The following is a 27,002-nucleotide window of genomic DNA, read 5'->3' on the forward strand; positions in this document are numbered from 1 at the left end:
TCTCTCGCCTCTGTGTCTGTCTCATCTCCGTTTGAGCAGTTCCATATGGCTCCCACAGCATCATGTGGCAATGAGCTATACAAGATGAAAAAGTAGTTCCTGGCTGGCTGATAATTTCACACTGTCTGCTCTTGGCTCTTCTTCTAGGGCAAATACTGAGTGCTTGCTCCCCACTCACCGTTTCCTCACTTTTCATTATTTCATATCTCTCTGTCCTGTTCTCCCATGGGCATCCCTTTTCCAAACTGGGGCACTGTGTCCTATTTATTTCTCCTGTGTTAAAGCAGTTCTGCTGCTCTGATCATCCCTCCTGTCCTCCTCCCCCATCTAATCCTGACTGCTTCTATATTCTTTTAACAGTTATTCAGCAACATGAACTGAGTAGTAGTGTAAAAATGCCGTCTGTTTTGTTCTCAGTTCCTGATATTCTACTTGGCTTTTTTTTTTTTTAAATAAATATTCAATTTTTGTCTCTGCTGCTGCTTCACCATTAACTGATAGTTAAAGTGACTCTAATTTAGACGTTACCACTGTATGTGCCTAACTGCTGTCACATTATGCCACGTACATTGCTTTGTACCTATAGAAGTGGAATTTTACCTGTGGGATTTATTTCTCAGATGCTCAGTATACTGACATTTACTGCAACTCCTTGTGGTCCATTTAAGTTCTTACTGTTCTGAATACCTTTCATTAAAACCTTCTGTGCCTCACTAATCCCCTGTTTTCCAGACAATTTACCAATACGTTGAAAAGCGTCAGTCTCTAACAGATTTGTGTGAAACTTTGCTTATAGCTTCCCTGCACTATGAAAGCTGGCAGTTTAGTCCTGCTTATTTTTTCCTGTCTACTGATCAGTATTAGTTATTCTAATTAGTTATGAAATGGGTTATCCTTTGCAAATTTGGTTTAAAGCTTTTGTACTTCAGCTACAGCTCTGTTCACGCAAGTGCTTGAAGAGCAGTGGTAAATTACTTGCCAGAAATGGAGTCGTTTGATTTCGATCTGTCGTTAGCCTGGTAAGAGAGTGCTGCTTTTGAAACATGAACTTTAGTATTATCTTTACAAGTAACGATTAAGGCTGAGTATTAACCGAGCGTTTTGTGAGGCAGGCTGGAAGGAAGAGGGAAGCCTCAGGCTCACACATGTTATCAGGACAGCGGAGCGTTTGAGGTTTTTTGTTCTGGAAAATATTCAGGTGAAACATACTGTGAAATTAAACTTTAGAAGAAGCAAGTGTTCACAAAATGTCTTCTAGTAGCTACTAGATTTCCTGCCAATAAGGTCATTTAGGACAGAAAGGGATCAAAAGTAAAAGCAGTGTGATGCTTTACTGACAAGTGGTCAAAGCGTACAAGCGCAAAGACTTCAGTGAAGTCGACAGCACGAGGAGCAGCCAAGGTCCCGTTCGGCAGTGACACAGACACGTGTTGTGCCACCGACAGCACACGGACCGTGTTCATGACTGCTCTTGTCTGCTCGTGATATTCCAGCAGCGTGGATTACCCTGGTTGAAATTCAGCCCTGTGCCACCTAAGCAGCCCTTCAAGCCCTCCTGCTGGTATCTCACAGAAACTGGTCTGCCCGTTGGTCAAGGGGTAAAATTCAAATTTAAACTGCTACATTGCAAAAGTCTTGCATATAAAAAAAGAAGAAAAAAAAAAACACAAACAAAACCCAAAAAACTCCCAAAAACCCCAAACAAAAAAACCCACACGCACACGAACTACAACTTGAGACCTGAATACTGACCAACAGCCAGAAGGAGCACTGGAGGTCAAACCAGGGAAAAAAGAAATCAAATCCAGAAACTGAGTGTCAGTCTCTGTTGTGCAATCTGTTTTCACAGAATCAGCTAAATCTGAATTAGTGAATTCCACTTCAGCTTTTGCTCCTACCGCTGCTATATCCACGGTATCTGGGAAATGACTTAGACACATCTCTGGAGAACAGCATGGGTCCGGTGCTTCCAAAAGGCCAAAGTCAATACGTTCATGTGTCAGATACATGTGCCAGGGTAGTTGTCCCAGCTGCACAACACATGATGTGTCAACGGCTTTACATAGGGTGGGTCAGGAAGAGGCTCATTAAAGAGAAACGCTACAGTTCTGCTTGCAACATCTTTGCATCTTTGTCCTGTTTTACACCAAAAAAAAATGACACTGCTTTAAGAAAAGGGTTACTCTGGACGGAGATCGAAACCCGTACAGAAGGGCCAGAAGAACTGTGTCTGGTACGTTAGATACAGATCCGTCACCGATCTTTCATATCATTGTTTCATCGATGAGGGAACAGCATAAATTATTCTGATTTAACTTTTTCTGTAATAATATTTATAACAAATTATTCTGATGACCAGGTTCAGACTATCTTACATAGGTCGCAAAAGACAAGACAGCTCCTTGTCCCTGCGCACGCTTTGCAGCGAGGGAGTCTCAGCCAGATGATTTCCTCTGAGTTGGATTTCTCTCCTGCATGGAAAAGGCCACGATCCCACTCCCTAAAGGCATGTAGAACCTAATTCCCACTGAAAGTATTCAGAGAGTTAGATACATAAATACCCTTCAAATTCATCCTATCTATAAGCAGGTCTAACCTTTGAGACAGCTTTCTGTGCAGAAGCCTCTGGCACCTCTTTGGATAAGATGGGCAATGAGACAGCATGTTTTGCAGAGTCAGGAGCCGAAGCGTGGCATTTCTGGGCAGCATGAACTTACGTCTGTGGCCACATTTTTTTGGTACATCTGCTGGGAAACAGTGCTGGAGGGGAGTGAGTTACATCATTTCTTTGGGTGCTGAATTGTCACCACCATTACGGATGTTCCCCTCAGTGGACCTGAAAGCTGTTCCTGAACAAGTAAAGAAATCATCACATGGCTGTTACAGAAGAGAACGGGTTTTCTCTCATTTTCCCCATCCTTGACCCTTCCGTTCTGACCCTTTAGCTGTAAAATAGACTTCAGTCCCACCAAATTCAAGAGTGACAACTGCAGCCCAGACATGGAACTCATACACCGCTATAGCACCTGCTCGTACAACAGATGCACTGACTCCTATTCATCTAAAACCTTTAAAACAGGTTTAAGACAGTGCTATCCCTACTCTGTTTGTTCCTGTTGGAGGGGGATTTTTGTGGGTAACTCCATGAGACAAGAGCCTGAACGTGGATACCCCCTCCAATATCAAATGCTACCTTGACTAGCCGGGCTTGTCTGTGGTACATGCCTGTTCAGAAAAATGAAAGATTTTCTCGGTGCTAATCCCTGTTACACAGACAATCTGCAGCCCATTTGCTATTCCTTTTTGGCTTTATTTTTAACAGGGCCTTAAAACATATTTTTCCTTAAAATGACAACATTCTTTTCTGCCCTCTTTGTTCGTGGGGCTTTGTGTGCTCGTAAACAGTTTAAGAGTTCCCTTCACACCTGCAGTGCACATGTGTGCCTGTAATAAAGATTCTCTTATCTATCCTTCACTGATAACTTAAGAGGACAGTGTTTAAGAAAAGCCATCACCCTTGCGACTGTAATGAACAAACTAAACCCAAATCCCAAACCTACAGCAGTGACAGCAAGGCCAGCGTGCCTGGGGAAGGGGGGAACCTGACCCATGAAGCTCGTTAGAAATCTGCTTTCCCAGGGACTGGGGAACCTCTCTAGTTTTGCTGTCTGGTATTTAAACCCTCCATAACCTGAGTTCTCTGAAGTGCAGCCATAACAGACATTGCATTTCAAATGAACATCTTCTAACTATCAGGCCTCTCCACGCGTGAAGGTCTTTAAGCATTTTACAAATGTTTTTTAATAAAGTCATCCAAAATCCCTGTCAAGCATAGGGCCAAATATGTGCTTCCCAGTCTGGCAAATCAGAAAAGCAAGTGAGAAAAAGCTAAACATGAAACTTTGGCTTTCAAACTCATTCTTCCAACCACCCAATAACCGTCCCCTTTCAGTGCTCCAGCCAGTTGTTTCTTCTGCACTTCCAGTGAAATACAAAGATAAAGAAAGCTCTTGCATTTTCAATTACAATAACAATGCATTTTAATTTATAATTTATCTCTGTCTACCACTGTTGTTTAGATAATACTTAAACCAAGATTTTCATATGCATATAGACAAATACATAGGCTAAGAAAGCCTGAGTTCCAGCCTCTGAAATCCTTAGAAAATTTTGTGCTCTCTAGCACATTTTATATATTTGTGCAATACCAAAACCTAGAACCTCCTCTTTCCCACGTAATAAAAGAAGCACCTTCTTTCCCATTCTAGTTACTTCTCTAGAGAAACGAAGGGGCAGAGTCTTCCTTCTCCTCCCTGAAGTTGGAGCAGAGAGGCGGAGGGGAAGGCAAGCAGACCTGCAACTCCTTTCCAGCTGGCAAACCCTGCTCGAAGACACGAGGAAGCAGCCTGCACCATCCCAAGGCTTTGCTCCATCCTTCCTTGACCTCCCTGGACTCCGTGTTGCTTATTTGGAAAAATGTGCCGAAAATACTTCCCAATTAGCATAATCTCAGCTATGCTAAAGCTATGCTGCTACTTAAAAACAACTTGCTCAGAAAATGCCCCCCTGGAGATTTGTTTACACGGCGGGGAGTGGTAGAGACTGCAGTGCCGTGACTTCTCTTTTCGGCTGCCTCGTGCTGTTATCCTCTGCTTGCGCTGACATCGCTGGCCAGGCCCCAGCCATGAGGGCTCGGTGGAAGGAAAACCCCAAGTCAGCCTAACCACAGGACAGTTTGGGATCAGCAAGACATTCCCAGCCTCTTTCAGCTTAAGCACTGATACAAAGTCTGAGAGAAATTTCCCTCCGTAGAGAAAACCTTAATCTTCTGGTTAGACAACACTACAATTTGATACTTAATAAATTGTCGCAAAGCTACAATACAAGTCTTCATTTGGTCACTTATCCTTTTAACAATAAAAAACAATTGGGGCTGAAGTTCAGTTGCAATTTGTTGCAGCTGCTGTGGCAAGGACCCCCTCGGAAAGTCATTTCCAGAGGATTCTTCTTGTTAAAAAGCCATTTCCTTGGCGAGGAGTGGGATGTTTGGAAGATAGCAATGAGGACAAAACCATTCACAGAAGTTTACAAGCATTCCTGAAGGGCATTTTAAAACCCCTATATTTATTCAAACAATTACAAAAATGTTTTATGCAGTTTAGCCCCTCCACCGAAATATAAAGTAGCCTTCTAAGCCTAGCTTTTGATAGGCAGTTTTCCTCATTACCTCCAAGATGATGCACAAGGCAGCATCAACACTTGGCTCCACCCTGGAGAAGGTGTGGAGGGAGGATGGCAACCTCCTGGTTTCCCGGTCCTTCCACGGCACCCAGGATTTTCATCCTTCAAGTTCTTACCCACACCTACTCTCTCTCCTCACCACAGGAGTTGGTTGAACTACTTGGTTATGAATAACATACACTGCAAATTTGGGTTCCTTGAGAGTAACAGCAGCTGAGAGGGTCTGGAAGATCAACTTCCAGTCTCGCTGGGCAACCCCGTAGTGTTCAGCTCACACATTATGGCATGGGGTTGGTTACGTGGGTCAGATGGTATCATTAGCACTACCTGAGTGGAAGACACACTGAGATTTAAGAGTGACAAGCCTGGTAAAACTTTCAGGCTATGCTAAATACATGAAACAGTTTTCACGTTTACTTGGAGTAAATTACCAGGGAGTTAATGCGATACCCCCCCTGTCCCCCAAAGAGAAGACCAACGATGCCAGGCTGTTTATTTCCATAAATACTCATTAATTTATCATCAGATAACACTCCAGCTGTGCCACCTTCTCTAGCCTGCCAAATGGTCACTCTTTTCTCCGATGCAAACACAGGACAGTAGCCAGGTTTACTTCCCTTCTGCTTGTTCCACGATTATCCCTTCATGTTACTCACCATCTGGTCTATCCCTATATGAAGGCTATATGTTAACTATTTCATCACAATTTGTAACTGTTTCTTTGGTAAGGAATGCCATTGTCCTGTCTGCCTCTAAAAGAAGAAATAGCCATTTGACATCTCCTGTCTCCTTCCCTCCTGCCTGAAGAAGGGGAGATGACATTTGAAAAAGAAAGTAAGGATGCACCTACTACTCCTCATATCAAAGAGGAGAAGCAGGAGACTCACAGCCCAGTCTCTGTGTCCCGGACAACCTAATGCCCCACAAGAGAGAGAGAAACACACACTTTTCCTTTTTAAGACGGAAAACAGGATCCTGAGTCTCTCAGGAAATTCGCAGTGAACTGGATGGGAGGCAGGCTCTGCTCTCTCATTTTCAAGCCAAAACAGAAAAACCAAAGAAATATGGCAAGTCTCTACTAGCCCTGCCAGATCAGGCCAACAGAAGCTTCTTTTGGCCATTTTTCACTCAGCTGCTACTGAAGCCCCACTGCGAAGCCAAACTGCCTGCCAAGCCCGAGGCTCCCTAACACCATCTCTTGCTTGCAGCTCTAAGTCCCATTGGACAGAGGTTTTTCTCCTTCTCAACCCACGCTGTATAAAAACTCAGCCTGAACAGAGACCACATAAGCCAAAGCACCTCTGTGTTACACTCCACATGAACACAGCCACCGTAACAAAATCAGGCAAAGCGCTCAGGCACACCGGTACATCCAGCCGTAAGAGCAGGTGGCAGGTGGAGTCTTCCTTAGAGCTTACGGCATTGGGAAGCCCAAAATCTATTTTTAATAGTGACTTCAGAAAAAAACCTAAGCTATTTCAGATGGGACCCAAGCCCCAATTAAAGAAAAAAAAAAAATAATTTCTATGGCTCCTTTTGAGTTGACATGAGTACTTGACACTGGTCATCCAGGGTACTGTGGTTGTACTTCATAAAACACTAGAGCTTTGCTGTAAAAAACCCCAATACTAAAAGGAGGGGAGAAAGTCATACAAAAGCAAAAAAGGTTAAATACAAGATAGTGGCACATCTATCAGTACCTTCTTTTTTTGTTGACACAGCCAAATTCTTTCTGATACGTCTGAAAATGAATTGAACTAAGTTAATGCCAACTAGGTGAGTTAGGCTTAGTATTTTGCATTTCTGTTAGGGGTTTTACATACAGTTCTGTCCCTCGCTTCCAGAAACCTTGTTTTACAGCAAGACGTCCAGCTTTAGGATGTCTGCAGGCTGTCAAGAAGAGGTGCGCTGTTTTCTGTAGGAGCACATAGCAAAAGAAACAATTCTGGAAACTACCCTGCCCTGTGCAAAAGGGAAAAGAAAGGAGCTTTTCCCCCATTAGATGCATTACTTTCCCTGATGCCGTTCTAGTTAAGAATGAGATTCCAAGAATAAAAGTTTCCTACTGCAACATAAACATATTCTGTTTGCAGTTCCTTTTAAGAAATCTCCGCTTTAGGCATTTCAGACTTGCGGGGAAGAGATCACGCTGACAGCAAGCCACTGCTTCACTCAACACAAGCTGCCAAAAGGCAGCTCTCATTCACTGGAAGGCCTCTCATTCACTGGACCGATAAATATGCTTTTAAAAGCATGCACGGCCTGGTTCACACTTACATGATGCACAGAGAATGAGGCAGAGGGCTCGCAGAGTGAAGCAACACCTCATTCCCGAGCATGTGCAGAACAGTCCACCGTCCTTTACTGCTAAAAATGCGAAACCAGTGCCATTTGCACTACATATGTGCAACACGCGTGTCTCCAAGATTCATCGCTGCCCATATGAAAATTCAATCATATCAAAGCTTAGCTTTAAGAAAGTCCCAAGGGGCTGAACCGTACGCTTATACGCTTTGAGGGGGGAAAAATACAACAACTCAAACTTTTTTTCTTTTTTTTTTGTAGCATTGCCCTGGTCTTTCCTTTAGTAAGAACAAAATAGCTGCTGAATGAGTGAAATCCCCATTCCCACTGTCTGTTTATCCATTAATTGTCATAACTCAAGTTCTGTTTCTATGAACACAAATGTATAAATCGTAGATGGACATAGAGTTGATCCCAAGAAAATGGTAAAGACGAACAAAACGTATTATTTTATTTGAAAACTGCTGTGCTTTGGTCATTCAGTATGACCGCATGTATCCTTTTGCATCATCTCTCTCTCTCACACTGTTTTCTGTAGCTCATTCTAGAGCAAAGGATTCTGCAGCGCACTTGGAAGTATCACAAATCTACCTATTTTCACATTTCATTGCAATTTGAAAATTGCTTTGTGTTCATGATATTTTCCATTAAAATAAATCTGCCATTCAATCAAAAACAGGGAAAAATTATACTGAGGAAAAGTGACAGTTTGGGGACACATATGGCCATTGCACATCCTATACTTGATCAAAAAGAAGAGATGAATATTCATGTTTTCTAATGAAAATAAATACTTTTTCAAGCAAAATTAATTTTTAAAGAGTAACAAAACAAACCTCCTGATCTACTTGGCTTTTGTATGGGTCTTTCACATCTATGGATATGAAGTTCATAGAAGCTGGTTTCAACCTAATGGTACCAGAAACACAGCCTAGAACATAGCACTGAAAGACAAGGATTTCCAAAGAATTATCCTCACTTCTCTAAAAAAAACTGTATTTTTTTGACTTTTAGGAAAAGCAGAAAGGTGGTTTCTGGTTTTCTTCCCCATTTCTGTGGTGTCATACAAACTTCAGCTCCTCAAATCTAACATAAATATCTAACGACTGCAGTGCCGACACCAACACGAAGGTCCCCACTGCCGCGGTGGGACACGGTGACGAGCCACATGCCAACGACGGCCCAAGTCTGGGCAGTGGGCTCCAAGCCTGGCCCGTTGCACCCTGACCCTTCCCAGCCACCACCACTGTGTGCACGTGGGGGTAGCATGAGCTTGGCAGGGGCTTCGGCAAGCCCAAGCAGGAAGGGAAGGTCTCTGCTTTGAAGGTCTTCTCCAAATTGACGATTTTACACATATATAAAACTTGTTTGGATATACTTAAAAAAAATGCTCAGACACACAAAATCTGAAGAGGAAAGCACTGCTTGAAAAACAAACAGAAGCAGGAGCTTCACAGGACTCCTCCTTTGCAGAGCTGAATTCCTCCTAAATGACATTTCCAGGGTGAGGCATTTGTAAGTACAACTGTAAAAGGACCAAAGGCTCAACTGACAAACCATGAGATATGAAGTGCTTGCAAGATACATCCGGTGTTGAGATAATTAAAATCAAAATTAAATTTGTGCTATATTTGCATCTGCAAAGCATCAGTTAATCAAACATAATGAATTAATCAGACTCATTTTTCTGAGGGCAAAACGTAATCATGCTTCATCATCTTTTGTGTTATCCTTAGGCTCTGACAAACTTTCCAGACAGAAACTAACTCTTCCTAAGTATTTGCACACCCAATAGCACATCAGAGTCCTGGAAGTTTTCTAGGCATTCTTGCACCATTAATAGGAAATAGTTGTAGGAAAGCCACTTTATAGGAGCTTTTGGTCCATATTAAGAAGTCAAATAGTAACAAATTGAAGGGGACACCAAGCATGACCCAGGAAGGGGATAATACTCTGCATCCCGTTTTTGCAATCAATAGACAAGCCACTCGGCTATTTAGCAAGACTGCTGCCAGTAAACCAGTATGTCTCCCAGATTCCTAACAGCAAGAGCAAAGAATACATTCTCTGGTGACCTCTGCAGATTTAGCAAGTCTGTATTAATTTTTTTATTTAAAAAAAAAAACAAACAACCAACCCAGCTGTTGCTGGATGTAATTTCTAGGTATTGTAATTAATTTATTTTTAATCCCATGGAGAAATAATTTATACTGCCTCGGTTGCTAGCTATTCAAGATATTGCGGTTACATTTTTGGTGTCTTTGGTACATTTTATTGTAACATTCTCAGGGCACTGCAGTCAATTACTACGTCTCATGCTGTTTTACTTGCTACAAAGCATCATCCAAGCATTTTCTAGCAAGACCTTGTGGGTAACTACGTCCTGTTCAAGAAAAACATGTATGTCCATGCACTGATAGGTATGAGATCAGTGCCAACTTAGCCATTTGGATTAATGCCTTTTTGGTTTGGCTTCTGTGGTCTGAAGCCTCTTAGCTCAAGCTGTGATAGAGTTCAAAAACAAAATAAAATACATTCTTAAAATTAAACCGAGTACATTTGGAGTACAAAGCCTTATCTGCTATCGGTCTGTTGTGCCTCTGCAGTGTTAAAACTTGCCCCAGCTTTTCCCTCCTCTCTCCCTTTTCCAGACCTCATTATCTCTTATTCAACCCCACAGTTGTGCCGGTCCCCTCTCTTGGCCGTCCCGGTTCTTCCCTTCGTTGCTGCTGCTCCCGTTGTGTGCGTGGGGGAAGTGGGAGGGCGAATCCCAGCGGGAAGCGCAAACCCAACCAGCTACGCAGCAGCGAAGGGAACGAGACACACATTTTGCTGGGGAGAGAGCCAAAATTATGGCTTGTGGCCAGCACTGGAAAGGGCAGAAGATAACAGCGCCCACGGATTAAAGAACAAAAACGGCTAGAAATAAAGTTTGGTAGGTCTCCGTCTACAGGATCATTAAAGGGATTGAGTGCGAAGGAGTGCAAACCCCAGCACTGACGGAGGGGACAAGCCTCAGAGGAGAGCGGGAGCTACAGCCCAGAGGCAAGAAGTCAGAAAGCTGGTGAAGTGAATTAAAGAGACCATAGAGCCATCATCCAGAAATCTGCGGAACGGCTAGGCCTTTCAATCACGGCTACAATACGTGGGATTTTCCTTTTCCAGTTGCATCTCTGTAGTCGAGCGAGAGCACTCACATGGGAGAGCTTGCCCTAACACAGTAGAAGCCATAGCTAACATGCAGAAAAATTCATCCATCGCCATTGCTAATCCAGCCTTTTTCATTTATGACTCTATTCACTGTATTGTGTTATTTAGAGAGATGATATATCCAGAACAATTTCCCAGAGAGGCTACAGTACTGAGGTGTCAGCTGTTCTAGAAGCCACTTCTCTAAATCAAGTTTTGAAAGGAAATTGATGGCAGACAGTATATAGTACTGACTCCTCAAAAGTAACCTCGTCTAACACGCACTGTACGGTCCTATTTCTGAGCATATTTTTCCCTTGTGCAAATGCTGTAGATACTTTCCAATTCTCTGTGAGATTGGGAAAACATTAACAGTTTGCAGAAAGGGGAAAACAGGAGTGACAGTGAAGAACAGTGAAGACGGTGAAATCTCGCCGGTTTAGCACGTCGGTGCTTCTCATTCTCTGCTGATCCAAGGCAGTAAAGGGAATAAGAACAGAAAATAAATAATATTCCTCAGAAAGACATAAAAATGTAAGTCTTACTAAAATCCACATTTGCCCCGCCAGTCCCTCCAGCAAACCGGATCAGTTTGCTTTGCTCATGTGAGTATTTTCATTAATTTGAACTGGAACTTTGCCTGACAAAAGAGCGCGGGATCTTCCCTTTCTGGGCAGGAGCACTGTAACTACCAGCTGAAATACATCAACACTCTAGATAAGCCATGAACTATTGTATCCGTTGATTTATTGCTGATTAAAGACTCCCAAGTTGCTCCTAGTCCTGAGAATTAACGTAATTGAAAACGTTACATTAACGTATCCGAGAAATGGCCTGAAAGTGCATCAGTCTACCAAGCTGAATAAGCAAATAGGTTGCTGGTCCTTTCATCACTTTTGGTGAGAGTCCTCTGATTTCTACTACATATATCTGCAGACAGTTGAATGCACATCTCGGAGCGGTCACAACAGCAAAATTCTATTAATTTTCCTTTACATTGCATATCCTTGGTCCTTACTAAAACAAGACACTCAACTCACCGTTTAATGTTACCAAGATATAAAAGGTACTCCTACTTTTAACACATTATAAATTCCACTAATGCAACAGATTGTTTTAGAAAGAAAAGCACAGGCCTGTTCTTTTAGCAAATGGCATGCAAAACTTCAGCACAAAGTCCCATAATCTAAACAAATCAAGTGCTAACCTAATAAGAGAGTACTTTTTAAAAAATTATGAAAATGTCATGCCTTAATTGGTTGAGATGTGTGACAGCACTGCTAAAAATGCAGCAGCTTACCAACCCTGCACAACTGGAAGTATCACCAAAGATAAAGCATTATGACAAAAGTTACTACTTTTTTTTTATTTCTTCTTTTTATTGCAGTTCTGTGTTAATTGTGTTGCTTCAGGCAGATGGCCGAAAGCAACATCTCCAATTATTGGTAGCAAACCCAAGTCACTTTGGTGACCTACCTCTGCGTGAGACTGCGCAGGAGCCGGGGACAGAGTCCCAGGGAGAGAGGGCAAAATCCGCATCGGCAGCCCTTGATGGGAGGTCAGGCTTTGCTCCCCGGGAGCCAAAGTCACTGATTCTCCAAGGGTCTTTGCTTGTGCTACAAACAGGACATCGTAACGTGCATGCCATCTCTTCTACCGTTACAGACACCTACAGTGCTGTCTCTGACTTGAAGCGTACCTTGTGAGTTCTTGGCAGTAACTGGAAGTCCCCAGCCAACAATCCAGGTTGGCAAGTAAGAGGCAAATCTTGCAAACGCAATCGGTGGGCAGTGCAACTTGTTTTCCAGGAACTGGGTGAATTATAGTTAATCATTCTCAACATCGCACTGAATACACATTGGAGTGCTAAGGATGTTGTACGTAGGGCAAGGTGGCGAGGCTTCTCCAAATGGCAAAAATTATATATCATGTTTGGGGCTGTATGGCACAGCCCTACAAGTACCCACACGGAAACTCCTGGACTGAGATAACACTCAGTGGGAAAATAGGTCCTATATATTGACTTTTTATGAATACACAGCAAACAAAAGAAAACCCAAGGAGAACACATAAGAAAGCATATCATGCTTCTGTATTTCCTCAAGGTGATTTAGCATAGTAATTATTACAATGCGCACTAGGAGAGAGCACAGTACTTTAGCAATACGAAACTTCAGCACAGCATCTGTTACTAAACTTTGCTCAGAGGTAAGGAGAGGCGACCAAATTCTGGGTAAATTATAAAACAATTGAGTGGCTAGAGAAAGAAGGCTTGGAGGAGTTTAAAAACAAATCGCTCACATGCAAAACCCAAAACTACCACCACTGTCATTATGCCTGCACACAAAACCCGATGATAACATTCAATTATTAGGAAGCTGATGTGAGACACTTTAGCAAATCCAGTGGATTACTTGAATTTGCAGCTTCTCTGCTGCTTTAAGGAAAATGCAGGCAAGATACAGACCCTTCAGGGATTGAGTATTTTGCCTTTTTAGTGCTGAATGTTGGCAGCTCCCGTGCTGCTACACTGTTTGTTGCTTATGAAAAGCAGCTGTATTTGGAGGTACTAGTAATACCCAATAGTATAAAATTTATATTTTCTGAAGAAGTCTACCTCCTTCAACACCACAATGCATGACATTCATACCATCCAAGGTGAGACTTGATAGGGAAGTAGAGGACTGATGGCTTAAAATGCTGCTTGATAGTTTACCACAGAGATAGCTGAATGAAGATAATTTTCTATCAGATTTCCAAGTTTCCAAGCAGGGTAGAGAGGAAAGAAGACTGCATCAGCAAGTCAGGATCTTTTTTTCCTAACATTTCTATAACCTTTCCTTTCTTCCTTCCACTCAAACTTCACGTTCAGGGTGAAGCACTCCCTGCTTATCTCAACTGGACATCGCCAAACAAAACTTCCACAACCACTGGAGCGTATTCTGGACAAGGAACCTAGATTTTTTTTTTCTGTCATATTATGCAAATTAATGTGCCTTAAACTATAGCCACTGGGACAGCATGCTTTTTTATTCTCACCATGGAGAAAGATAGCAGAGATCAATTTGCTAGGTGTGATTTTTAAAACCAAGGTTGTTTCACTGCTGCAAACACAGTTTTCACTTTATGCTCAAATTTTCCTCACCCATCCAAACTCAATTCATATAGTGTCTGAGAGTTTACACTTCTAGCAGCCCTTTGAAGGAGTCAAACAAAGAAATGCTGAAGGTGATATTTTTTTAGATTATTCTTTCTTCCATCAGTTATTAATCCTATAGAGAAAAATGAAAGGTTTAAAACCTTCCAACTCCTACTTGCACAGCTGACAGCAATTATGAGATGACATTGTCCAAGACAACCCCAATGAAGTAAATCATTTTAACACAGCAAAGCCTTGAAAACAACGTGGTGAGGGGAAGACTAGCAATTATTCGCATGTAGCACGCAGACGGACAGACACTCGAGCAACGAAGCGATGTCCTACCTCTCCTTGCCGGTGATAGTGCTTGGGAGCTTTTCCCATCTGCTCTAGCATTTTGCCCTTCTTACTGCTAGCAAGCGTCAGTCCCTGGTGGATGCCTGCGGATCTGTTGGTTGCCTGAGTTGGAGCCTCCCCCATCAGGGTGGACTTGATGGAGTTCACCTTGGAGCTGGAGCTGTCTAGCTGGGAGCTCTCCACGATCAGGACCGCGGCTAGTAAGAGGAGACAGCAGGAGCACTTATTCCACATCAGCACGATCATCTCCCCTCCCCCCAAAAGGATTATCTTTTTTTCTTTTTTTTTTTCTTTTTTTTTTTTAAGGCAAAGAAAACAAAAAAGAGAGAAAAAAAAGTTTTTAAAAATATCTCCCAAAGTTGTTAACAAAGCAATGGATTTCAATGCCACACACTCAAGGAACCGCTGTTCTGAGAGACACGGGAGAAAAGATAATTAAAAAAAAGAATCCCCTAGGAAAAAAAAAAAAAACAAAAAACAAAAAACAACTGTGTCAAGTCTATAGGCACTGAGCAACTATCGGGTCTGTGAAGTGATGGCTTTTTCCTCCAGGTCCTCCAGAAGTCCAGGCAATTCTTCAGCAGCTGAGAGCAACGAGGTAGGAGACAACTGCACCCAGGGCAGCTCCCCACCAGTGCCGGCACCAGCACGTTTGCTTCAGCTTCAGAGGAAGAGCGAGTTCCTTCCCCCCACTCCTCCTCTCTGGCTGCACAAGCCAGCAGAGAGGAAACTCAAACCAGACCCAATCCAAGCAGCACCGGCAAAAGCTGGGCTTCGTTTTCTTTCACTCTCTCCCCCCGCTCTTTACTTTTTATTCCCCTCCTCCTTTTTCTGTTTTTGCCTCAGCCCCTGCAGCCAGCAGGAGTGAAAGCACCCGGTCTCCTCCTCCTCCTCCTCCTGCAGCCCGACTGGTGCGGGGCAAGGGGTTCGGGGGAGTCCCAGGGCTGGACCCACCCGCGGCGGGACCACTGGGACACAGGCAGAGGGACAGACCCCCCCGGCGGGCATCCTGCACCGCTCCCCCTCACACTCAGGGGTCTCTGCCAGCCCCCCTTATTTTTATCCTTATTACTATTACTATAGCCGGCCACGGGTGTCCCTTCTGCCCACCCAGCCCTGAGCAGGGACACAGCGTGCAGCGACTTTTGCCCACTCCGTCCCCATCCCTGTTCCCCCCCCTCCAGCTCCCACCTCTTCGGAGGTCGCTCTCTCCCCAGCCTGGCAGGTTCCCCCTCTCTCCGGCCGGGGTCTACCCGGAGCCCATGGTCACGCACAGCCCCAAACACCCGTGCCACGCTCTCGACTGCACCTCGTTGCCGCTCCGGTGTCCAGCCCCGAGGTAGACGTTAAGTCTCACCGAAGGGGACGGGCGCCGGCAGGCTCCCCGCACCAGCTCCCTGAATTGTGCTGCCAGACTGAAGCGTGTGTCGAGGTGCTCCAGCTCCTTGAAATGCTCCGAAGCGCAAAGCACATTAGTCCTGCAGGGCTGGGAAAGCGTGGGGCTGGCACACAAATCCTGCCACGTCTTACGCCCAAGCCTGCAAAGCCCACTGCCCAGGTAAAGGGCATCTCCAGCCGCTAACGACGCACCACACTACTCCTAAACGCGACACTTCTCAATGCCACAAGCAACCAGAGAGACTTATTTTGTATTCATCGCCTCAGTTTCCTTGGCACGCGCACACATCCGATGTCTGCGAAACACCCAGGTGCCACTAACTACCCCCACACGCTCCAAGGCCGTCGCACCTCCTGCTGCAGCACCGCAGCATTGTGTTTCAGAAGGAGGAAGGTAAAACAGGGACACAGAGTGCAAAATTAGAAGAGGGGTAAACCCAGCTCTTAACTTTTCCCTGTTACCTGCAAAAGATTTAGTGCAGTGAACATCACCATGAGGCACTTGGGTACTGCAGCGGAGCAGCTACAAGCCCTTGTTTTTCCTCTGGACATGTGAAAGTGGGGTGGAGGGAACAAAAGATGATGACAGGAGCAGCCCCTCTTGCTGTCCCACAGGTTCATGTACGAACACTACCTTGCCTGGGAACAATACAGAGAATTTTCATGTTTTCCTCCTCTCAGCTATCAATCTTTCCCATTACTCTACCTCTTGACACTGCAGAAGGGGTGAAGAAGAAACACGCACCAGAAATTTCATTTCTTCTAAATTAACAACTGTGCAAAAGGAAGATGCTAAGGCAAGAAACACCAGGGAGGGGTCGGGCACTCCTTCGGCCCCCAGAAGCCCTCCCGGGGGCTCGGGAGCTCTCTTGCAGGGAACACGCTGTGAACCACATCACCTTGGGTGAGTTTTTCAAAGTGCTGCCTATCTATCGACATGTGACTGCTAGCAGCGTACCCTAATGTTAGGGCTTGTATTACATTAAACAGAGCATCTTGTAACGAGTAGATTAATCTACATCTTTTTCCACAGCTCAAACCTTAGGATGGTTTGGGAGGATTTAATCCCATCTCACAGGGCAGACTGGTTTTTTTTCCCCCAATCATTCTTATATAATGATCTCTTACTTTAGGGGATTACTACAGATTTTTTTTTTAAGTAACAACTGAAATGACATACCAACCCCCAAGACTGGATTTTAAACTGTTCTACAGAGGATGGCATTTGCTCTAACTCAGGCTTCAGATAAGCTCATGTTTACTGGTTTTGAAGCCAGAAGCAATTTTATTAGCACTTGATTTCAGAAAATTAGGTTCAGAATTAAAATTTCACTTTTTTCTGTATTCAGCTTTGCAAGGAATAAGGAATGAAAAAACCCCCACCTTTGCCTTCCTCATAGCATTTCCTTTTTTCCACCTTTGTGCAGCCTTAAACAAACTAAAATTACATTTCTCTCTTCATCCCTGATAATTCCTCAAGACATTGGTAAGGAAACGTTTCTAAAAGATCAGAAAGCAATTTGCAATTTCACAAGAAAGCGACAAAAGCCGGTCCTTTTTGATTGTTTTTGACTTGACTTTTGACACCCAGCCCTACTGGTGTTTCACCCCTTCCAAACCCAAAGCAAGCAGCCGTCAGGGCCACAGGAAAAGCTCTAATGGATAATTTCGCGGAAAGTTGGCACAAAGCCATATAAACACCACACACACACAAAATGGGTAAAATCGTAGCCAGAGAAACAGGCAATCCACTCAGACGTACGTACGCGGTGTATACACACACGTGCACAGGCAGCCGCACGCACAGACACGGGAGGGCTGACGTCCACCCACCCATTCACCTAGGATCAAGCCGAGATGGAGAAGCACAAACAGGTAACAGCTCCCCGATTTCTAATAACAAATCAGTCCTGCATTTCCTCTTCTGTTACCATGGACTGCCCTAGTCACATTTTCTTTTCTTGCTGGGGATAAATACACTGCGGGGAACACTTAACTTACAAATCACAACTCTTTTCCTGGTATTCTCCATATACGCCACCACGGAGCCTTAGCCCTGATCTGTCCTGCTTCACGGATGGTACCAAATTTGTAAAAATACCAAGTCAGCAGCTTTTGCAAGATTGCCACAAAAACTGGACAAGCAAAATGTCATTTTCTCACCCCTAAGACATTTGATAAAATTATAGGTGGGTCTGGACTATTGATCAAAATATACGGGAGGCTGTGTTAATTCACACTTCAAACAGCCTCCTTCTCCAAAACTCTTTATATAACTCAGAGTATGTGGTATATTTAACTGGGCTCTGAATCTACGAACCGACTTGTTTGTTAACTTTGGTGACAGCAATAGCAACCCACCCTGAATTATAACTTCTTTGGACGTTGTCTCACCTGTATTTCTCTTACCCAGGAAGGAACAGAAATTTGTAAGTCAGTGGTGGAGTATTCTCCACCAGAGTTGCTTTGAATAAGGGAAGATTACAAAAAGAACAAAATAAACCGATGAGACATGCAAAGAGAATCCATAACAATAAAAAACACAATATGATGATCTCATGCAAGTATCATTCAGCTCTTCTGGAAATAAATGGACATTTGTGGTATTAAAGAGAGGCACACAGCACCTAAGGGACGAGACTGTAAGTTGACTCTGTCTAAATTAAATACATATCTATTAATATTTTATTAAAATTATTACTTAAATTAATAAACGTAACAAGTAAGCCACATTTCAAGTCCTTAGATGTAAATAACAAAGTCCCCATATGTTCATAACCTCTAAACATTTGAAGAAAACTAAGGAAGAAAGCTTAAAGCTTCTCAAATATTTAAAAACAGGTGCCCAAACTCATTTTTTCAAATCAGACCAGATTCAGCTAAGTATGAAGTTCATCAGTCAGCTGGATCCAACTACATTTCCAGACATTAATTTAAATTTAGAGGGAATGGAAATGGGTATCTTTGCAACTGGGCAAGACCTATATTGTAACTCACTGCTCCGAAGGGAAGATGGTTTGTAGCATCTCTGAAGAAGTGGAAACAGGTTTTGCTTTGCTGCCCTGACAGACGGTTCCCTCCCGAGGAAGCAACAACCCACGTCACTGCAGGACAACTGCTGCCAGACCAACGTGCTGCTCAAGCCCAAAGAAGTCACAAGTAGATGGACAGAACACTAAACCTGTGCTGGGGAGGAGCTTCCCCCCCCTTAACAGCTGCATAATATATAGGTACACTTGTAGAGAAACAAGCTGTTTGGTATTTTGGTTTTTTTTTTTTTCACTTTTAACTAGCATTCAGCCCATGCCTTGTGTACCTCAAGCTGGTCACATACAGACTTCCAAACCTAGGTGTGGATTTCCTATGCTCCTCGTTGCAGCAACACTTATGTCCTTTAAAGACACAGATTTACTTCGCAGTATCTACTCAAATAAGATGGTATGGAGGCAAAAATACCAAGAAGCTCCTCCACTTTTCAGCGTTATGACTGCGCCACCGCAACCTAGATTTTGAGGGATGCTAAGAACTTCTAAAACATTTAAGTGCCACAGGGGATCTAGCAGAGGCACCAGCTACAAGAACCAGTGGTTAAGTGCATTAAGCAGAGGCTGTCAGACTACTGAAGATCAGGCAGAAAGAGAGTTTACCACTAATTCACCACAATATTTGGGTGCCTAGTTTGGAGAAGCTAAGGCCCACACACTTTGTGTATGTGTGTGCATGGTTAGTCAAACATTTCAAAGCAATAGTCTTTTGCCCAAAACAACATTTTGCAGCTAACCGTACAGAATAACAGAAAAAGCATGACCCCAAAAACCACAGTCAGTGGCAAATGGGATGGTCACTAGAAATCTCTCACCAAGTACCTCATTGCAGAGATCGAGCCTGCTCCTGACCATTGCGTACATCACCACCAACCTTCCTGGGATCCTCCAGAGGTGGCACTTACGCCCTGACTCGGGAGGCTGAGTGTTTGAAGACCCCCACGCTCAGCTTTGACTGCTAATTCTTCCGGCAGATTTCCAGTAGGCAGAAGGAGAGGCTTTGCTGGTTACAACCCAGGCACGGGAGCTCAACAGTCAAGAGGGCAAATGTTCATCAAACACCAGTGAGACCTCCAGCTGCAAACACCGAGAACTACATCAGTGAGCCACAACTACTCAGTTCTCATTTAACGTTATATATATATATTTTTTTTTCAATACAGAAATATGCATTTTTTTCTCTTTTGGGCTAAATTAGCCTGCTTTCTATAAGAAAAGTAGGTTTTTCTTTTGTCTTATTTGTACCCAGAGAGAGTAAAGCTTGTATATATTTCTAAGCCAGGTATTCATACCCTGAACAAATGTTGGAGGCTGAAATGTTTCAAACACATATTTCTGTTTTACGAATGCTTTGGTGTTTCTTTTAATTACACTTGTTGATAAATTTAATGAAAAAAATCGAGTAGCCTTAAACAAACAAAGGTTTTGTAGAATTTCTCCAGTTTCACTACTTATTCTTGCCAAAATAAAAAAAAAAGGGCAAAAAAATTAAATTTTTTGGTGTTTTCATTGAAAAATATCAACATTTTAATTGCTTTTCTACTATCTCTCTATTTTTCTGTATGAATTCCTCCTCTCATATTCTTTGCCAGGGAGTTCCCATCAGATTCATTGTAGCCTTTTTTTCTTTTTTCTTGGGGAGAAGAGGATTTTAGACTGGCAGGAAAGACATGGAAAAGAAGAGTAACCTTTTTTCCTCTTGCTTTTTTTTTCCCCTTTTGCCTCTGAAATTTTTTAAAAGAGGAAATGTTTGGAAAATGCAGAGTCTGAGTCTAGCAGAAATCAACGCAAAAGCAAGAAACAAAGGAACACAAGAAATTAATATATTCAATTTAAGGTCAAAAAGGAAATGCAATGAAAATGTGGAGATCCTTTACCCGACCTCCTCTAAAAGGCCAAAACTACACACCGTAAATGCAAAATATTATGGGGTAGATTATAGTCCCACGTATTTTACATCATCTATATTTTAAGCCATTTGACTTCAGTTGAACCATTTTTGATTTACACCAGCTTTAGTTCAGTCTAATCTCCTATGTTTTTCTTTCCCTTAAACAAACAAAATTACCTGTTCTTCAAATTAAATCTGCTTTTAATTCTATATAAAGCATTTTGGGGATATTTGTATGAAAAACATTCTGTAACACAGAGGTGTATTGTTTTTTGTTATTACTTTTTAGGTTCGCCAGCTGCACTGAATTTCCATTGCCCCTTAAAGCAACTCTCACAACTTGGATATGGCCAAATCTCCCTTAGCATTGCTCCTGGGGCCTGCTCTGTCTTTTACTAAATTTCTGACTAAAAAAATTCAATCAGGACCATCAAGCAATACCTAGTTTTGCTAAGGCTGCAGCTCAATAGTACAACATTTTCTTTAAAAAAAAGCACATTTAAGGAGCTCCTTCTTCCCCTCTGTCCTCCAGCTCTCTATGGGGACATGTTTTGGGTTTGTTTCTTTCCTTTTTCACCATTTTTGTATTCAGCTCACAACCAAACCCCCTCAACCAATTTTCCCCTCTCCGCAGAGATGGCTTTGCATGGCATTGCAAGGGCAAGAGAGTGCAGGCACTGGTTGTAGGATGGGGACAAAGGGCAAGGGGATCCCCTCACTCCAGCATTTCCACCAAATGCTTCGTGTTCTGCGACTACGGCCCCTGCAAAGCACCCAGAGGACAGGTTGGGGCATGTGGTACCCAAAACCATGACGGAAGGGTGTCAGCTCCAGAAATCAGGTAACATTTCTATATTAGCATCAGGGGAACAACTGATTGGCGCTTATGCTGTGTTTCTACCAGCATTGAAGCCCATAGGTGTCACCACTGCCCTGAGAGTTGGCCGGCTCCTCCTCCTCTTTCCCACTTGACAGAGGATGCGTGAAAGCTGCAGCCATACCCCTGTGACCCAAAAGTGCCATGGACCCTTTTTGTAGCAGCTGGGACGGGCTGCCAGGTGGGTAAAGCTCTTCCTCCTCCTCCTCATCCTTCATCCCTGACTGCTCTGTGCTGCGGGACACGCTGCCAGTGCAGCGCAGGGATGGCGTAGCGAGGTGCTGGCAGCAGCGGCTGGGCTTTGCCGGCATAGCCAGCAATCAGAGCAAGCCAGCACAGCACTCGCTGGACTACCGCCACAAACCAACCCCTGGCAGGGCTTTGACGTTGGCTGCAGAGCATCCTCACGCTGACGTCGTGCCTGCCTAGCCCGGCCACATCAAGAGGTCCCAGTTCACCTCTCCCTCTAAAGGTTACCCTCTCCCCAAAACTGTCGGCAAACGCAGCCGCTGGTGTAATCGCTGCCTGGTCCAGCTGAGCCACGACGGCTGCAGCCGGAGCAGGAGACACGACCGCAGCCCAGAGAGCAGCAGGCTCGCAGCGTGCAACCCCGCTCAAGGAAACAGGAGAAGAAATATCACAATCCTTTGATTTCTGTATTTTTGGGTCTAATTCCTAGTGCCATGCTCCTCATGAGCAGGAAGGCAAATGATGCAATAAAACTGTTTTGAAAACCATATTTATGATTTTTCTCCCGTTGATTTTTTTCAAAAAGACGAGTACTGAATGTTACTGTTATTTCTCATAAATAACTCCTTTTCCGTATTCAAACAGTCCAGGATGGTGTCACGGTCAATTAACGACACAGTGTGCTGTGACTGGTTTGGTTGCTCACAGTTCAGGATTTAAAACAGCCCCTCTGACAACCATTAACCCTTCGGAGTGCGAATCACTGATTTCTTGGGAGGACGACAAAAGCAAAGGGAAACACTCTCAGCCCAGCAAAATTAATAACCACCAATAAGCATTTCTTCAAAAGCCAATGTAATAACCCGTCAATTTAAATTATTTGAAGCCACTTCATTATTTTCTCCAAAACATCTTCACTGTGTCACTGAACTAAACTCAGCCTGACCACGGTCCCAAAGCAGTACACGTTTCAGCATTAATCAGAGAAAGAGGTACTTTCCAAAGGGAAAGGTTTCAGCAAAATACGGTGAAGGTACGGGTCCCGCGCCTGGGAGGCCACAAGTTAAACCCTCTGGTCTCCCTGACGGGAGCGAGCCACACGTGCAGGGTGCAAGGAGCAGCAATGGTCAGGCGGTATTTTCTCATCCTCCTCCCATGTCCGTGTCCAGGACTGCTGCTGGCACCACCGGAGCACTCCCCAGCATAAAGTGTGGCAAGGAAGACGTATGCGAGCTACGCTGTGTATGCACGGCACGTGGTTTTCCAGAGGATCACAACGCACAAACCAAAACACGAATCTGCGGTAGCCCAGAAAGACGGCTGACTTGATATGGAAATAGCTGGAATTTCAGCCTCCCTCCCCCAGCTGCATATGTTGAAGAGTTGCTAAAACAATAAAAATACTTATAATTAGCAAGTCTACATACACCCATTTTCTTTGCAATATTCTTGGCAATATTGGAGCCAAGTTACTCAAACTTTCCAAAGAAAAATAACCGTAAGGAAAATTCCCTTCTCAGGAATGAAAGCAGCAGAAAATTATGAGGCTGAAAAAGGAGTTAGAATGGAAACCATTGTGCAACCTTAGCTATAATAAGTACTGAAAACCTGATTGCTGTTTATTACATTTATCTTGTGTTTTCTGATAAATGCAGCCGCATCTGAAGACTGTATAAAACAGCAAATGTAAAAATATTTTCAATAATTTGCTTTGGCTTGCAAGCCTACCTTAAACAAGTGTTTTTGGAGCTAGGATGGTGTATCTACAGGCTGCAATAAATATCCCACTCTCAGAGAAAGAGTAGAGGCTCTGCTTTGTAAAAAAAGGAGTTGGGGAGGTTGCTTCCTTCTCTGTGTGATTGCACAATTTCACTCTCCATCTTTATTTAAGAAAACAACTAAAAGATAAAGAGATAAGTCTTCTAGAACATAAACCCCACACACCGTCTTTTTTAGCACAAGTATATTGCTGTAGAATCAGAAAATAATATGATGTGGCAAAAATTGCTTATCCGCAATGTAACAATTTATGCAGAATGGTTAGTTCATTAGAGTTCATTAATAAATCTGTCCTACTAATAGGCTAATATGACTGCATTTAATAAAACAAGAACCTGGTATTGATCAGTGATGAGCTGCCTCTCCAATTGAGTGATGTTCTAAAAAAAAAAAGTAGACTTTATAAATAATTGTCCAAAAAACCGACATCTCACTTCTCTTCTTAATTAAATGATGTTTTAAATGTCATTCCGGATCAACTCAGTCCTTGCATTCCAACATGCTCACAACAATTGGTAATACATAAATAAAGTAAATGTCTAAATAAAAAGTAATTTTGGAAAATAATTGGAACATTTTGTTTTGCAAATGGATTTAATTTCTGGGATTTTTTTTAAAATTCCGATTTGTTTCAATTGGAACAGTTTTTCCATTGAAATGCCAAAATAATGACTGCTTTCTGATCACCTACAAAGGTGTGCTTTGCAGGGGACACGATGTTTGTTGCGAGAGAATAACAACGTTCCATATGCAATTTTCACAAAAGTGGGAAAAGAACAAATTAGTATCCTGCTCTCGCATAGCAGAGAACAAGAACCTCAAGCCAGCACCAAACATAACCCATCTCTTTGCTCTATCTGTTCTCGAAGCGGGCAAAAAAAGGTTCAATCTATGTTGTTTTAAAGACACTGCCTATATGGCTGCTAAAGTAGCAGCAAAATCCAGAATTATGGGACCTTTTTTTACCCCTAAAATCTTTGAAGAAGGTAGGATAGCTATTCAACGAACTATAGTCATTAGGATAGCCATTCAACGAACTACAGAGGCTGCGTTCCTGGCTAGTTGCACAGGTGATGGAGGGCAACTGTGAAGCTCAATAGTCACAGGTAAGAGCATCGTGTTGCAGTTTTCCTCCTGTGCATGTACATTTACACTCCGTTCCCAGACGACAAAAATGATCAGAAGAGGGAAGAAAGGGAGCCTCTTCTCTTTGATGCGTGGCCCAGTGCGATAGAGAGAAGGGAGCTCGCTTCAACTGCTCAAAACACAGGTACGCCAGGGAGCATCTACATTTACTCCCACTCTGGCCTTTGGTAATTCAAACACAATAAGTGTGTAAACCTCAGCCTAAGCTTCCTTCCCAAAGCTTGGCTCTTCCCAGCGCTGTGCTCCAGGGCCTGCTCTGTCCCAGATTGTTCCAGCTGAAAGAGTTAATCGGACCTTTTTGCCAGCCTTACTCAGCATAAGTTTTCTGGGTCTTAGAAGAAGTTAGTGCTTGAAACTCCAGTGGTGACTCGAAGACCCCTGCCAAACAAACTCCTAGTTCAAGTCCATTGACACCGATGGAGTTACAACAGGAACAGAACTGGTTCTTTGCCTTTTTTGCTATTATCCACAATAGGCAGCTCTATTTTTCTGCATAACAAGTACCAGAATACTGAATGTATTGGTTGCCAAGAAATGCAGAACAAACAGACTTACATGTTTTTCCCTTTATTTCCATCATCTGACCTTTGCTTTTTATGTCTTAGGAGCAAGCTACAACTTTATTTACATGTATAATCTAGATGAAATGCTAGTTCGTGTGTAGAAAGCTATGTGGACTTTGATCTTTGAATCTGATTTTCCATCTTTTTTCATAGCAACACATAATGAATTAATGGAAACATGGAAATGTTAGGTTTTAGAATTATTCTCATTCCGTGTTTCTGATTCTTTCAGCCCAGCCTAGATCTTTTAGGCTTCCCTACAGGCTTGAAGCATTAATTCATAGTGCAAAATAGTAACTTATATCCTGACATAGTGGGTACTGAAATCACTCATATTGCCCAGTTCAGTAACGATAGATTTTGAATCCCCATAAAAGTACTTGACTGCAACAAAAGGTGATGCTAGCCAGCTCAAAATTGTGTAAAGTACAAGTAGTGAAAGAACAAATGATTAAATTATTAAAACAGTGGAATTCAAATTATGAGGAAAAGAGCAAAAACTATGGAAAGGGAGTAAGTACTAAGAGTTAACAGGAAGAAGTAAATCAGATAATACTCTAGGAATGTTTTGTGGTTATTTTTTTAATAGATTTTAACCCAAGGTTTCAAATCTGCAACTTAATACATTAACCCTTTTTTCATTTGCTAGTCTGATCAATTTTTGACATTTCACTTCTATTTTAAAAGCTCAAATTTCTTACTTCTACGTGTCTGCCTAGAGTTGGCTCTGATTGCCAATGTGCAAAGAACACTTCACTTCTACCCACTTCTACTAAATCTTAATCTTTCTTAGAGAGGAATTTTTCCCAAAACAACAGTAAACAGTCTGCAATATTGAAAGGAGGGGGGAAATGAAGAAGAAAGAAAAACAAAGTGCTAACCTCTATGCATGGCTTCTTATTGAAGTAAAGCATCAATTCTGCTATTAATTTTTAAATTCTGTATAAATTTACTGAAAAAATATTTTATATCCATGTCTCCATGCATCACAAGCATACCGTTGTGACAAAACCATAATACTTTATCTAAAACTCTGACCAAGAGAAGGTTCTTCACAGGGATTCCATAAGTAATGAAAGGGAAAATAATATGGGTTTACTGTTACAATATCTGTTTTATCAATTTTTTTAACATACATATTGTCTATCTACATGTCTTTTTTGTTATCTCTGTCCCCACTGGTTTACAGATGATCATCAACTCAGCATCACTGGGGCAGGAGCAGGGAGTATCTTTGTGGCAATACCCCCCCCCCCCCCAACCCCCCCCCCAAATGGCATGGTGCTATATTGTGACCCCATTAAAGGCTAAGAGATGACTCTTTTTATTTGCTGCCACACACACCCCACATTATCAGTAACAACCCATCAAAGCAATCCAGACGGTTACTATCAGCACTAGGTATTTTTCTGAATGGGGAAAAAAAAAAAAGAGAGAGAGAGAAAAAAGAAAGGAGGAGCGAGAATCTAGGGCACTTTACAGAGGACACCATCCACAGCTCAAGAGTTTCTCCTTGGAGCAGTGGTGAAATTAGCTGTAAGGCAAGTGCCCAACCCAAAGTGGCTGGGAGGTGGAGATCTCCTGCTTCAGTGAAAGCCACTGCCTGTTACCATACATTCATTATCCATTATCAAAGACAGAAAATTCCCTCCCCCCCAAGAAAGATCAAGATGATTAGAAGCTCACTCACGTGCACACACACTCCCTCTCACTCCAACTCCAATACTAGAAACAAATTACTGCTCGGTTCTGACTGCCTGGTTTTTTGGCTTGGAGGTTGTATTATTTTTCAATTGCATGGATTAGACTGAGAATATACTTAACGTACTCCAGCTTTAATTCTTCGTGTGATCTTAGACAAAAGGACTACTTTGTCAATAGCATA

The 27,002-nt window shown here is 42.8% G+C and overlaps 1 protein-coding gene across 1 annotated transcript in view; it reads right to left on the reverse strand.

Moving 5' to 3' along the window:
• The window catches only part of DKK2 (dickkopf WNT signaling pathway inhibitor 2), a 42,450-nt gene extending 27,974 nt beyond the window's left edge, over positions 1-14,476 (reverse strand). The window contains exon 1 of the mRNA XM_009703303.1: positions 14,249-14,476. Within this exon, the coding sequence (XP_009701605.1) occupies positions 14,249-14,476 (228 nt within the window). The remainder of the gene's footprint in view (positions 1-14,248) is intronic.
• Positions 14,477-27,002: the final 12,526 nt, after the last annotated feature.

Source organism: Cariama cristata, unplaced genomic scaffold (assembly GCF_000690535.1).
Source record: "Cariama cristata isolate BGI_N322 unplaced genomic scaffold, ASM69053v1 scaffold2617, whole genome shotgun sequence".
Lineage (NCBI taxonomy): Eukaryota > Metazoa > Chordata > Aves > Cariamiformes > Cariamidae > Cariama > Cariama cristata.